This window comes from Chiroxiphia lanceolata, chromosome 1 (assembly GCF_009829145.1).
Source record: "Chiroxiphia lanceolata isolate bChiLan1 chromosome 1, bChiLan1.pri, whole genome shotgun sequence".
NCBI lineage: Eukaryota > Metazoa > Chordata > Aves > Passeriformes > Pipridae > Chiroxiphia > Chiroxiphia lanceolata.
The window spans coordinates 106871305-106884322 of record NC_045637.1 but is presented as its reverse complement, the minus strand read 5'-3'; the positions used below and the strand labels follow the sequence as shown (position 1 = coordinate 106884322).

General features: G+C 39.4%; 1 protein-coding gene across 1 annotated transcript in view; it reads right to left on the bottom strand.

The window, feature by feature from the left end:
• The window catches only part of STAC (SH3 and cysteine rich domain), a 74008-nt gene that overhangs the window by 20511 nt on the left and 40479 nt on the right, over nucleotides 1-13018 (bottom strand). Inside the window, exons 3-5 of the mRNA XM_032710668.1 lie at nucleotides 7877-7977; nucleotides 5577-5658; nucleotides 3717-3832 (exon numbers count right to left, since the gene is read on the bottom strand). Coding sequence (XP_032566559.1) covers nucleotides 3717-3832; nucleotides 5577-5658; nucleotides 7877-7977 — 299 coding nt within the window. The remainder of the gene's footprint in view (nucleotides 1-3716; nucleotides 3833-5576; nucleotides 5659-7876; nucleotides 7978-13018) is intronic.

The following is a 13018-nucleotide window of genomic DNA, read 5'->3' as shown; positions in this document are numbered from 1 at the left end:
GAAATGTGGTACTTGGCTGCTATCAGAGCAGAGCAAGTTAATTGAAAGGGATCGCAGAAAACATTGGATCCGGTGATGCACAACACATATCTACTTCACAGGGAGCAGTAAAAGCCCAGAAAAAAACTCCAGACCAAGTTTGCAATCTGGAGTACAAAAGATTTCTGCAGTATAAAATGAAGTGAAAGTTAAGGAACAAAGGATTGTGTTGTGTTAAGCAATGTGGTTCTCTGTGTAAAATAGAAAGGGTTTGAGGGAATTTGCAGATTCTGAAGGTATACAAAATAGTTATCTACCAAGGAGACTGGACATTAGTTGAAACTACTGACTATTAATATATTAGCCCTGAATATATTATTCAGTAAAAGAACTATAATATAAAGGTGGTTTAAATTCTGTTAAAATCCTGCAAAAGAAAGGGCTGGAGTGCCATGGAGTTGATGAATTCGGTCTTTAAATATCTGCCCTCACTTTCTTTTTAAACAGTCATCTGGCTGGTATGGTTAGGGAAAAATGAAACCCAAATGTTGTTGTTAGAATTACTATGATTTCTTACTTGTACCACATTAATGTCAATCATGATTAGGGACCCAATGTTCTAGGGTGTAGAAAAACATGGGATGACATAATCTTAAGCCTCAGAAGTATACTCGGCATAAGGCACCAAATTCCTTGGTTGGGTAGTCAGCTTCTCCCTGTATAACCCAACAGGAGCCAAGAGCTGCTTCAAACAGCTCTACCCGAATCTGACCTTAATAAAACTTCAGTTACTGAACTCTCCACATCTTTGATAACCATAAAAAACCCAAACATTGAACTTGAGTCAGGTGCTTGCTTTAATCTGAATAACTATAAATCCTGACATGGTCCTAAGCTTTATTTATTTCTTGTTAATAGGATTTTAAGACACATGAAGGATTTAACTTCATTATTCCATGACATTTTACAGTCGTACTGTGCACATAGCTCTCTCTATTGCTTTGCAGACCTTTGCCTGCATCACAGAAAGAAAAGTAAGACAAGGAACATTCACTGCTTTTGTTCAGGAAGCACAATCTGAATTGCATTATAGATTTTATATGTTGGGTTTTTTTTGCTTTTACTAGTGTTGACAACAAAGCTTTTTTTAGAAAGTACTTTCAACATTTATTTCTCCTACCTACTATTTTCCTAGATACTTCTCCATTCCAGGAAACGAATGAACAAAGAGGTTGAAAGTAGATTTGTGCCACAGGTACCTTGTGGCTATCTTGTTTCGTTTGTTATTTTAAGAGCCTTCTGCTTTACTGCTCTGTTGCTTCTTTTTTTTAGACTCAGCTTTTTGCAGCAGGTGATGCTTGCCTTGTGCCCTGCCCAAATGGGTCTTCCAAGGATGAGAAGGCACTGCTATAGCAATGTTAACATGGAGTCAGCATAGAGCATATCTATGGATTTCTAGTTGCTGCATGGAGAAAAGAAAGACTGGCTTTGTTGAAACAGTAAGTCCTAGATATTTTTCAGCTCACTGCCATAACATGTTCCTCACTCTTAGTAACTAGCTTCATAATTGCTGGTTAGCTTCATATTTTGTTGGGTACTACTGCATATGGGATGTGTAGTGACTGTTTCTTCAAGATATACCTCATCCAAAACTTCCTGAAGTAACCTCAGTTACCTTTAATTATTTTTTAATCGAGAGTTATATGACAAATGCTCTAATAGAAATGGTAGAGCTACAAAGCTGCTTTTGATAGGAGCTGATGTACAAAAAAATAACAAGAACTGGATTCACATTTACATTACCTCAAGTGCCTTTCTGTATAAATGTGGGTTGCAGAAGCAGAGCTTTGAAGCAAGCAGTAGGTAGTAAATCTGGAGCATATGGCCCTTTTCTTTTATGGGAGACGCAGAATCTGGGCTGAAAAATCTCAGTGGGTACGTCCACACTGCTCAGTCATGTTAAAAATACCTTGGCTAGTTCAGAGGAAGATGATTATCTCTACTCTGTGCAGAGACATGAATTCCCTGCAGTCTGGAAGCTTCATAGCTGTAGGGGCAAGGCACAGATCCTAGGCTAGTCACCTTTGCTTTTAACTACCTTCAGCAGGAGCAGCTATGCTACACCGACCTAGAGCTAGGCCTTTAACAGCTTGGACATCACCTGTGAGGCAAAGTAGTATCCTAGGTGTCACTATGATCCCTAGTTTGGTGACATGGCAGAACCCTGAAGCACATTCCAGCTCCCAGAGCTGGGACATGGCACAGCTGCAGAGCCCCATTGCTGCTGTGTGTCTCATAGCTGCATTGAGAGGAGCAGAGCAGCACAGAAGTGAGAATCACTTGCGAAAGGTCTTAGTCACTGTGTGCTATTAACCAGACATGTGCTTCTAAGGGCTCTGAATCACATCCCTGTTCTGGTCACTCACTGGTCAGTGCCTACTCCCAGGTCACCATCAGTTTTAAAGCTCCGTGGCCCCATCATTTGTTTCAGGGTTGTGTCTGCCCTGGTTTTGTCCTTGTCTCAATCCACAGGCTTGCATTGGCAAAATTTATGGTTTCCAAAGTCTGTTTATTCAATTCTCTAACGTTTTCTATTTCCTGTATGCTGACACATGTTATATTCTCTCTCAGCTTCAATACCCTGGGGAAATTCCTGTAATGAACTTGCATTCCACATTCTACACCCACACCCCACCTAGTTATGATCAGCTCCCTCGGGTAAGCTGACACAGCATTCATGATTTCTATGCTTGAGTTGTCATTTATAATTCAACATAATGCTTATTGATTTAGAAAGCAATAATTACATTTGTAGAACTACTATTTCAAAGCAAATTAAATAAATGAAAGAAAGAAATGTAATCACAGTGCGACGGGTGGTAGAGTCACTTTGGTTTTTAAAAATGAGTGGAAATTACCAAATTTCTTTTAAGGCATAAACAGAAGTAGATAGAGGACATGTCCCTTAATGCATCCCTTGCAGACTTCACTTAGTTCTTGCTTAAATTTGTCTGTCTTCTTTCCCATCTGACATGAATTGATGTCTGTTTAGAGTCCACTTTTACCACCTTACAGTTCAGCCATATAAGTTAGCATACATTTAAATGCCAGGGAAATGTTGTACTAAACCTATACAGACATTAGCACATCTTGGAATTAAACATATAAGTATGTTTTAAGGCCTGGAGACAAAGTCTTATCCTCTCTGTGCCTGGTGATTTTTATTCTCAGATGAATGCAGAAGAGATTGTCAGGTAATGTGGGAAAAACTTGTGCCCTGGATCTTGCATTTTTAAATCTATATTCTGAGGACTTCAACCCATTGCTATCACTTGTATGAAGGGTAAATGCCCACCATCAGCAAAAGGCAGTATGCATCTACTCCAGCATGACAGTTAAATATGTCTGTTACACATCTACATGGATTTGCAAAATAAAAAGAATAATATTTCCTTTTCCAATCCAATAAAAATTGTTTATTCATTTAATTATTATTTTTCTCTTTTTCTCAAGAGTCATCTAAAAGATTCTTAAAATTTGAGTTTGCAAAAATAACATATTTTCTGGTCTCAATTTGGAAGCTGAGAGTAAGAGTTTTAAAATTTTTTTACAATATTTTTAGTTCAGTTTGAAATATTGAAACTCTGAAAGTTTTGGGAGCTCTGATACGAGCTCATGTGAATGAATGTCTGTTGCTCCTCTAGAGAAATAATAGAAGAAAGATGTGGTATACTTACAGAGTTTCTGTTGGGAGAGTCAGACCCGCTCCCAGAACTTCCCTTTTTGGTTTTCTGGGCTAAAGAAGTCCCAAACCGGAGAGTTTCATACACAGGGTCAACCTTATTTCCACAGGCTGCAACAGAAGGAGCAAAACATGCATCAGTACCTTGAAGATATTTCTGATCATGTTCCTGCTTCACTTGGAGGAACATCTGCCTCTACCAGCATGTTGGGATGTGTGCTTAGACACAAATTGAAAGACTATCCTGATAAAAAGTATTTGATAAACTTAATGGAACTGGCCTTTCCTAGCAATTTTCTGCTGCCTCTCTACGCTCATAAAGATTATTCTCCCCTCATACAGGCTCTTCAGTTCTTGGCCATTGTCTTGTCTCTCTTCATCTGCCGTTCTTCTCTAGTCATCACTGGCACTGCCTATGCTGAGGTAAGGAAGACAAAGTACCAGGAGATTTTAGTCCATGTTTGTTTCTAGCATTGACCTCTTGGGTTGCTCTCAACAGTAGAAGCTTGAAGGAAAAAGCTCTGTATTGTACCTGAGCATCCTTGTTGTATGAGTGGGTTGTTGTCTTTATCTATCTACCCTCACAGTGCTCCTGCTTGGCTATTGCATGTAAACAGGATGGTCTGGACCCTCCCTGAAAGGTCCTGACATCCCCACTGTGGAGCTTTATAGGCTCTGGAGGCAGGCATGAGAAGATACCTGATTTTGAGGGTGTGCTGTAGGTTTTTCAGCTCAGTCTAGGTGTTACCAGAAAGGCCAGCACTCCACTGGCATATATCTGTTCAGTTCTCACTCCCATTCTTCCTCAGAGCTAGCCAAAAAAGTCATCTCCCATGGAAAAAAAAGGATGTCTTCAATTGGCAGAAGCAATCACAGTTCAGACTCTCTTTTACGTACTGCATTATTAGCCCTCAACCTCCCTTATGATACAAGGTAGTAGACATGTAAAATACAGTACATTGGAAGCATTATGCAGAAGGAGGGAAATTTTAGCCAAAGAACTGAGAAAATACAAGATATTTTGGATTTTGAGTAGAGCACAGTGCTTCTCATTTGTTAGCTAGAGTTTGTTCAAAATGTTTCTTCTGATAAAAATAATGAATATTTTTTGGAAAGAGAAGCTTTGATGAAATCCTTGCAACTCATTTTTTTTTTAACTGCTGAAAATAACAATGCAGATGTCCTCAGACAAGTAATTTTAAACTGACTGCCTACTTTTGGTTTTCATTTTTTTGCACTTCCAGAGATGCCTGGTTAAAGTACCAGCAGGGAAAAATATTTTCCTGAATGAATTTAACTTCTCCATTTCAAATTTTTTTTTTTTCAGGAATATGGTATTACAGTGAGGAGAAAACAGTCTTTTAAATACTCAGAAAATCTGTAGAGATGATCAATAAGGAAAAATATGAGGAAAGTAAGAAGTGTGCATGAAAAAAGACAGTAACCTAGCGACATCCCTCAAAAGACAAACCAGTAATTTGAATGTCTCCTGCTGTTTTGATCTCTCTGTCTTTTCTCTGTTTCTTCCCATCTCAGACCTTCACCTCTGTATTCAAGTGTTTCTTCACTTCTAAGTTCCTACATTGATCTCAGGTAGTTTTTGCTATAAACAGGGTAATTGCTAAGAGGTATGTATATGGGGTATATGTATTGAGTGAAACACACAACAAACACACCCTCTCCTCTTCCAGCTTTGTATCTTTGAAGTGGTCCTTTCCTGAGGTGGCAGAAGGACATGCAGTCACCGAAAGGAGCTGGAAGGCTGCTGAGAGTAAATACCATGGCTGGAAATCTGCCGCTGCTGCTGCAGAGCACTGCCAAAGGAAGACTGAATGGAAAAGCAATCAAAACCTACCAATCGGCATCACTTCTTTGATGCAGCCAAACTGTTCATGAATGAGTAGTGGTGAGCTGTAATACCGTCGAAATCCCTTTGGCTGGAGGGAGAAAAAGCAAAAACAAGTGAAGGGCATTGCTGCTTTGATTGATTTAATAGAAATAGCCTCAGCTCTTTGTGTAACAGTGTGATGAGCCTGGAAATTTGCCTTCTGTTGTTCAGTCAGTGTGGGGTTTAGAGATGGGGTCTATTTGATTTTTCTCCTGGAAAAAAACAATTTTCTGTATGTATGTGGAAGGAGGGGCTAATTTTCAGCTCCCTTTTTTTTTTTTTGTCTTACACAAAAGCAGCACTAATCAATTGCAGCAGAAGTGCTGAATCATCAGAGGTTCTGGGAAGTTTCCCTCTCCCTGTCTTCTTATATAACATGAATGGGCATTGTTTTGTAGTTGTTATACATCTGACTACCCTTCCCCACTCTACCTCCAAATCCTCATGTTCTCATATATACACTTGTGAAACTCAAGAAATTTAGAGCCTTTCTATAGGTTTTTCTAAGTTTTGCTGCATAGTGTCTGCAGCTTTCACTGCCTTTTTTTGTCTTGTAAGTTCAAAAAACTCTCCAAGTTGTCACCAGATATCCCCTCAATGTACACTTGTAGAGAAATGTACTATAATAATTCAAGCTATACCATTAAAGAATACCACAATATGGCAAATAATGGTGCCCTATACCACTCTAAAAAACATTCTTAGAAGGTTAAACATTTCCTGTTGACTTTCTATTTAATATCTTAACTCAGTACTAATCATTGGATTAGTACTCAAAATGAAGGTGCTAGCATCTTTGCAAATGCCTTTCAAGGCATTAAATATTCACAAATGATCTCTTCGATTTCTAATGTCTCCAGGCTGTGAGAATTTCTAGTCACAGTGAAAAGTGGAAAAGATTAACAGAGATATGCATATTTTCCATATCCTATGTTCAGTATACATCAAAACCTGACAGACAACTAGTTCTTCAGTCAATAAGCTGCAGTATAGGCTGAGAAGGAGTGAGTGGACTGCTAAACTTGGTTTCTTAGAGGAATACATTCCAGATTCTTCAGCCTTGGTTTACCTCCAAGCTGCAGCATGAGCTCACAAAACTCCTATTACTTTGCTGACAACTTCCTGATGTAAATTTGGTGTTTATTTTTCTGGTTTTGTAAACTAGTGACCACAAGATCTGAGGCCAGAATCAAGAAATGCATGAATAAATTAACTTGATGTAATATTCTGCTTGTCCAAGGCCTGCAATGAGGTCGTTCAGCTCTTCACAGATCAGCTTCCAGTACCAGAATGCCTCACGCTAGAATTATGATTATGGTTTAAATACATAAAGACTTGCCTCAGGATATACACAACAATATCTTTCACTGAACTCTCTTGGAGAGAAAAGATTTTTCCAGTGAAAGGTGGATTTTGTAGCCCTTTTCAAGTCAATGCTTGCATTTTTTCCATCATTTAATGCAGTGAAACTGTTTGCTTTTAGCTCATATTTGTCCAAGTGCCTTCCAGTTGCAAGAAATCTGAGAACATCTGAAACATGAATATATGTATTCAGTTTTCATATTCCAAATGGTCTGTTTTCCAAAAGTGACCAAAAGACCAATATTCCCATAAAAGTCAATCAGATGAATTAGAATTGTCTCAGACACAGTGTACTGGCATTGTCAGTCATGAGATTTTGCTGCTCAGAAGATAACCCAGGAACTAAGGTGCTGTGCCCATACAGAGGCAGGCTCCTGCTCTTCCCAGCCACCAGCTTAGAGATTGCTTCAAACTCTTTGCCATCATACTGTGAAATACCCTTTGGTTTACTTTTTAGACAAATTATATTTTTTCTTCAAGTCCTAACAGTGGAAAAACCAATAAAAAGTAATTTGAAGGATTTTTCATTTGTTAAACTCCACTGAAATATTTTTGATTAATTTCTAGTATACCTTGAGAAATTTACACTGCAGCAAGCGCAGTTTAAATCGGAGCAATCAATTCTGTTATTTAGCTAAATTTGGATTCTGTAGCTGCATTTTCACATCCACAAAGCAGACCAGGTTTGTGTTTTGGTTTTGTTTGGGTTCTTGAGTAGTAGCAATTGACCAAATTGATAACAGGGCACTACCTGACTTCATGTTTCCCACCTCAGTAAAGTGATCTGGTGTCAGTTCTGTTAAGGCACCAGTTAAATGCCAGCTGGGGGTCAGGCACACAAAGTAAGTGATCCAGCACAAGCTGGTGCCTTCCACTTCTCTTTCTGCCTTGAGCTGCTCACTTACCAGCTTGCCCATGCAGCGCTGCTGTCCGATACTGTCTGCACACTTGTGATGGATGCTCATCTTACAAGCCTTACAGCGCAATCCATGCTTAGCATTTATCCCTGTGAAATGCATGGAAATGATTTAATTAGACACAATCAATAGTTTCCATGCATTTAAACAAATGACCTGAAAGAACTGATGGGGTCAGTTGCCGTAGAGCAAATATTGACACTTTTGTTTGCCTTACCTACTTTTTAAAATGCCCATTTATACACACATTTTCTTTACAGCCTCTCCATTTTAGGCTTTTTTTCCCCAGGCTCTTTCCCATGCTATTACTGCCTTTAGACATATATATTGGATCATGCTCTGCTATATGATAGTCTTATCAGTGATGTCTCTGCCTCGTGAACAGCAAGCAAAATCCCTTTGCTAGTTTGAAAGGGCTTGATATGAGAGTTGTGCAAGGCTGTGCTCCTGTGAAGGAGCACCCAGGCTCTGGAGCTGCCCTGGGGAGTTTGGCCATCAGTGGAGGCCAGGTTTCGTGGGTGAGAGGTAGCTCCAGGGGCAGCAATGGCTAAGCCAGCTCCTCTGCCTTTGTCCACGCACGGGCAAACATATCCCTGTTTGTTTGGTTTCTTTTTCCTGCATGGTTGCACTTGGATTAGTGCACTATGAGGATTTTTTCGGTTACAGTTTCTTTTCAATTACAGATGCTCAAACCGATATTGACAATTGTGCCCAGGGATTGTTGCTCTCACCGTCCTGGCCCAGTGCTCAGGAGGTGCAGAAAGGGCTCCTTGTATGTCCCTAAGTGGAGCAGTGAGGATGCCACGAGTCTGATCTTATTCTCCTTCACTGGCAGCGGAAAAGTTCTGTGAAATTCTGCCTAACAGAAGCAGACTTCTCCTACTTGACCAACAGTATTTCTGCATTATCTTCAGTGTGAACCTACTTTTAAATGACAGACCCAAGTCTGTTTGCTTCCAGGCAGGAACAGTCACTCTTATGCATACAACCGTAACACTTCCTAAACTATGCAGAAGCAGTGATGCTGCAGCAACTCTTTTATCCCCATAGGACTGTATAAATGAAATGAATAAACAACATGTCAGTTCATTATCATCCACTGTGGGAGTGAGTAAGAAATAAGGTAGTAAAAAAACCCCTAAAAAACTCTTGACATTTTAACCAGCCTTCATTAGTCAGACATGATAGGAATATTAGTCAGAAGGATCCTACATCTGAAAGTACTCATGTAGCTCTTGGTTATTTGAGTAGTCAATGCTGTGTACATGTTGCTGGATTCACCCGGTGAAACACTATGTCTGAAAGAAGCACTTCAGGGAAGGTTTCATCAAGCTGGTGCCAAAATTCCAGGTTTGACAGGACAACTTTCAGGGGAAGAGGTGCCTGAAGCACTTCCAAGCCAGATAAGGCAGGCTGAAGTAGCTGTGGGTGGTTGCAGTGAGCCGGGCTCAGATGTTTCACTTCTGTACTTCCTGTAGGATAGGGAACCTCCCCACCTTCTTATTGAGACTATTGGAGAGATGGAGAGTGAATGGGGTTGAGTGTAGGGTGTGCCCCAGGGACTTCCGTGGAGTGGGGTCACTGACTGCTCCCTGCTTCTTGCCTACCCAGTCCCTTTCAGCCCTCTCACGGTACGTGCAGACATCTAGACTCTTTTCTGGGGTCTTTTTTCCTAGCAAACACAGAATTTACTAGAAGAACACATTCCTGTTTGTTTTGTTTCTTTTTCCTGTGTGGTTGCACTTGGATTAGTGTGCTGGGGGGATTTTTTCAGTTATAGTTTCTTCTCAATTACACATGCTCAAACCAATATTGACTTCAGCAGCTTTGTGCTTTTATTACTGATGATGAAATGCTGAATCACCCTTCCTGATGATAAACAATTGGCATTGAGGAAACAGTACTTCCTCCACAATTTTTTATTATAAGGCAGAATGAAAAAAGAAAAATGACATCATACTTGCCTAGCAACGCGTCAGTGCTTACACTGGGTCTAATTCTCCTCTCACGCTGGTCTATACTGGCATAATTCTTACCTGCTCTACGAAGTTACTCCTAAGATTCAACTGTGAAAAGGCAGACAGTTCTTTCTCCTGTTATGCTCTCCCAGCCATTTTAGTGTTAATATTACAAGGTGGATATTGCTCCTTACATATTATAACCATGTGATCAGAGAAGATACACATTTGTCAATACAATTGTGCACCCAAATGATGTGCAAAATGAATGTAAAATATCTGTGCTGCTCTCAAAAATCAACCCCCAGCATTTTCCAGAACAGAAATTGGTGACCATGTGAAACTCTGTAAGATGATTACAAAAGAACAACACTATATCTCTGTTGTTGAGTGCCATATTTTACATGTGGGTAGCTAAGTAGTGGCTTCAAAGAGAGGAAAAGCATTTCAGTCACACACTTAAGTCTAGAAGAAGTCTTTGTAAATCAAAATGAAATTCCCTATAACTACCAAAATTTTGATCTTCAACTAATTCTCGTTTCTAACTTCTTGGTTTGCTGTGTGACTAGCTTGGAAAAGAATTTTCATGTATCTCCCTGCCTGCCACTGAGGAATAACTAAGGGGCATAGAGTCATTTATGCTGCACTTACACTTAACCACCATATCTCAAGCTCTGAAAATGGCATTTTTACAAGACACATCTTTTTTCTACATGATAATTCTTTCTTCTTCAGTTTTATCCCCATTACACTAAATCAAATCACATCAGAGAACTATGTCCAAGCTATTTCAGAACTGCCTGCCAGGGATTAGACAACTACATATTAGTAGTGTATCTGACCCAAAAGTTTCTGAGCTTCAGAACTGAGGCACAATCACAGTTCACATCTAGGAGAAAAGGTCATATTTGATATATGTGCAAATGAGACCAGGGTTTGATCTGTTGCATCAATTTCTGGCCTCCCATTTAAGCAAGCTTGTTGGCTTTGCAGAAGCCTGAATGAGGCTGGTTTTGGAAGGCATCCTGGTAGTTTGAAATAGTGAAAAAGAAGGCAGAACATGGATTTTGCAAGGAAGTTATTTAAAGCTGAGTAAGTACAGTGAGAGTTCTATGGTCATGCACCAGCATAAGAGAGTTATTCCATTATGCCTAAAGTAGTGACATAAGATATAGCAATATGTTGAAACGTTATTTGCCAATAAACTCCCCCAGAGAGAATAAGAAAGTTAGGAATTTTGCCTGAACATACATTAAATAGTAGAAAATAACTGGTATTTATGACTCATAAAAGTAAAAAATTTTTGACACTGACAAAGATAGTAATAGTTATAACAATAGCAACAACAACACAATACGGCAGACTAAGGAGAAGTTGTATTATTTCACTGCACTGCCATAGGGTACCAGTTGAAAACCTCTCTGTGGTGTGAAAACCTCTCTTATCCCCACCGGTTTAATCTTTCTGTAGATTGAAGCATGGGGAAGGGGAAGCATAAGGAGAGAATTCACATTTGAGATGGTTACAGCAGTGTCTGGAAGGTGCAGTGTTTCAACTAGTGAAGTCTAGGATACTAAAACACTCTCCTCAGGGACTTTGGCTGAACACACTCTGATGACCTGCAAACCTGACCATCAATCTCTAGTTTGATTCCTGCCCCCCTAAACAGCTGACAGCTTGATTGCAGCCTATTGTCTATTCCAAGCAGCAGACATTCCCCTATACCAACCTTAAAGCAAAGCTGGAAGATACTGGTATAGTACTCACTGATATGTCTTAGCCCACCTGGAATAATTTTAGTTTGTGCTGGATCAGAAATACAGGAAGGAAAGGCTTAACAATTAAATAAACTTGGAGCAACCTAGCTACTTTTTCTCTGGTTTTCATTCAAAGGGGAAGTAGACTAAGAGCTTTGATGGATTCTTTGCTATTACCTTCAAAAAGTAATCATCCCTCCTACCCTCTTCTCCAAAGACCCCTGCTGAGGTGACTTAAGGCAATTGTTAAATATGGAGCAGGCTAGAACAAAGTTCTGCTCAGTTACTTTTTGATTACAATCTAGGGATATGGTTGTCACTATTTTTATTCAAGGAACACTATTTTATTCACTGAACAGGGCAGACAACACTCGATGAATAGGCAACTCTATTCAATAGTTGTTTTTTACTTTCCTTGGTCAGTATACTTTCCATAAGCATCATCTCCTGAGTACCACACTAGCCTTATTTCAAATGCAAAGTGATTATTAGCCCCACGAGCTTTCCAATGGGCTCACTGTCTTTGTCTGTTGCCACAACTTGTATGGGAAGTCTCTCATTTGAGAGACTAAGGAGTAAAACTCTCACAGGTTTCACTAATACTATTTTGGTCCAGATGATGATGTTTAAGTAGTAAAAATTCCAAACTCTAAAACTGGGGGTTTAGAATGGAAAGTACTACATATGTTCAGCTGGCTTACAGTGTTCATGAACATAACTGTAAATGTAGTCATGAAAGTCATATAGGGAAAAAATACAAAGACATTTGCACAAATGTCCTCTGTGTCCTATTAATTAATGTATCAATTATCTCATAGTCTGTAAAGGCTGGTATTCCTTTTGCAAACAAAAAAACCCGAAACTGACAAAAGAAACTATATTTCATGTAAAGCAAATGAGGAAACTTCATGTCAGAATACTTGAGTAGCTCTTAAATAAACTTACAAATGAGTCATTTTCTTCAGATACCAGCTAATGTACCCAGGCATGTAGCACTGGAAGGATGCATTTTGAGAATGCGTTTTCAGAATCAGGTCATGTTTAATAACACCTTGATAGAAATACTCTATGACTGGGTCAGCTCCCATTTGAATAGCTAAACCAGTGGCTAGGTTTTCCAGAACAGTCATGGAAAACTGAAACTTAAACTGTTCTGATAATATGACCTTAAATACAAATAAAAGGACACACTGCAACGCTTTTCTAAATCTAAGCCTTTTTTGGAGTCAGCCTGAATGGAAACAGAACACCTCAATATAGGTGAATGGAAATATTTGGAGGCAGAGACGGGCAGAGGAAACAGGGCAGAATTTGATTCTAACTCTTTGTGTCTCCTATAAAAACAATTTAGTAACTACTGTGCATTTCAGGAAAGTGACATTTATTCTAAGGAATGCAAATGAGAATTTGCTTGT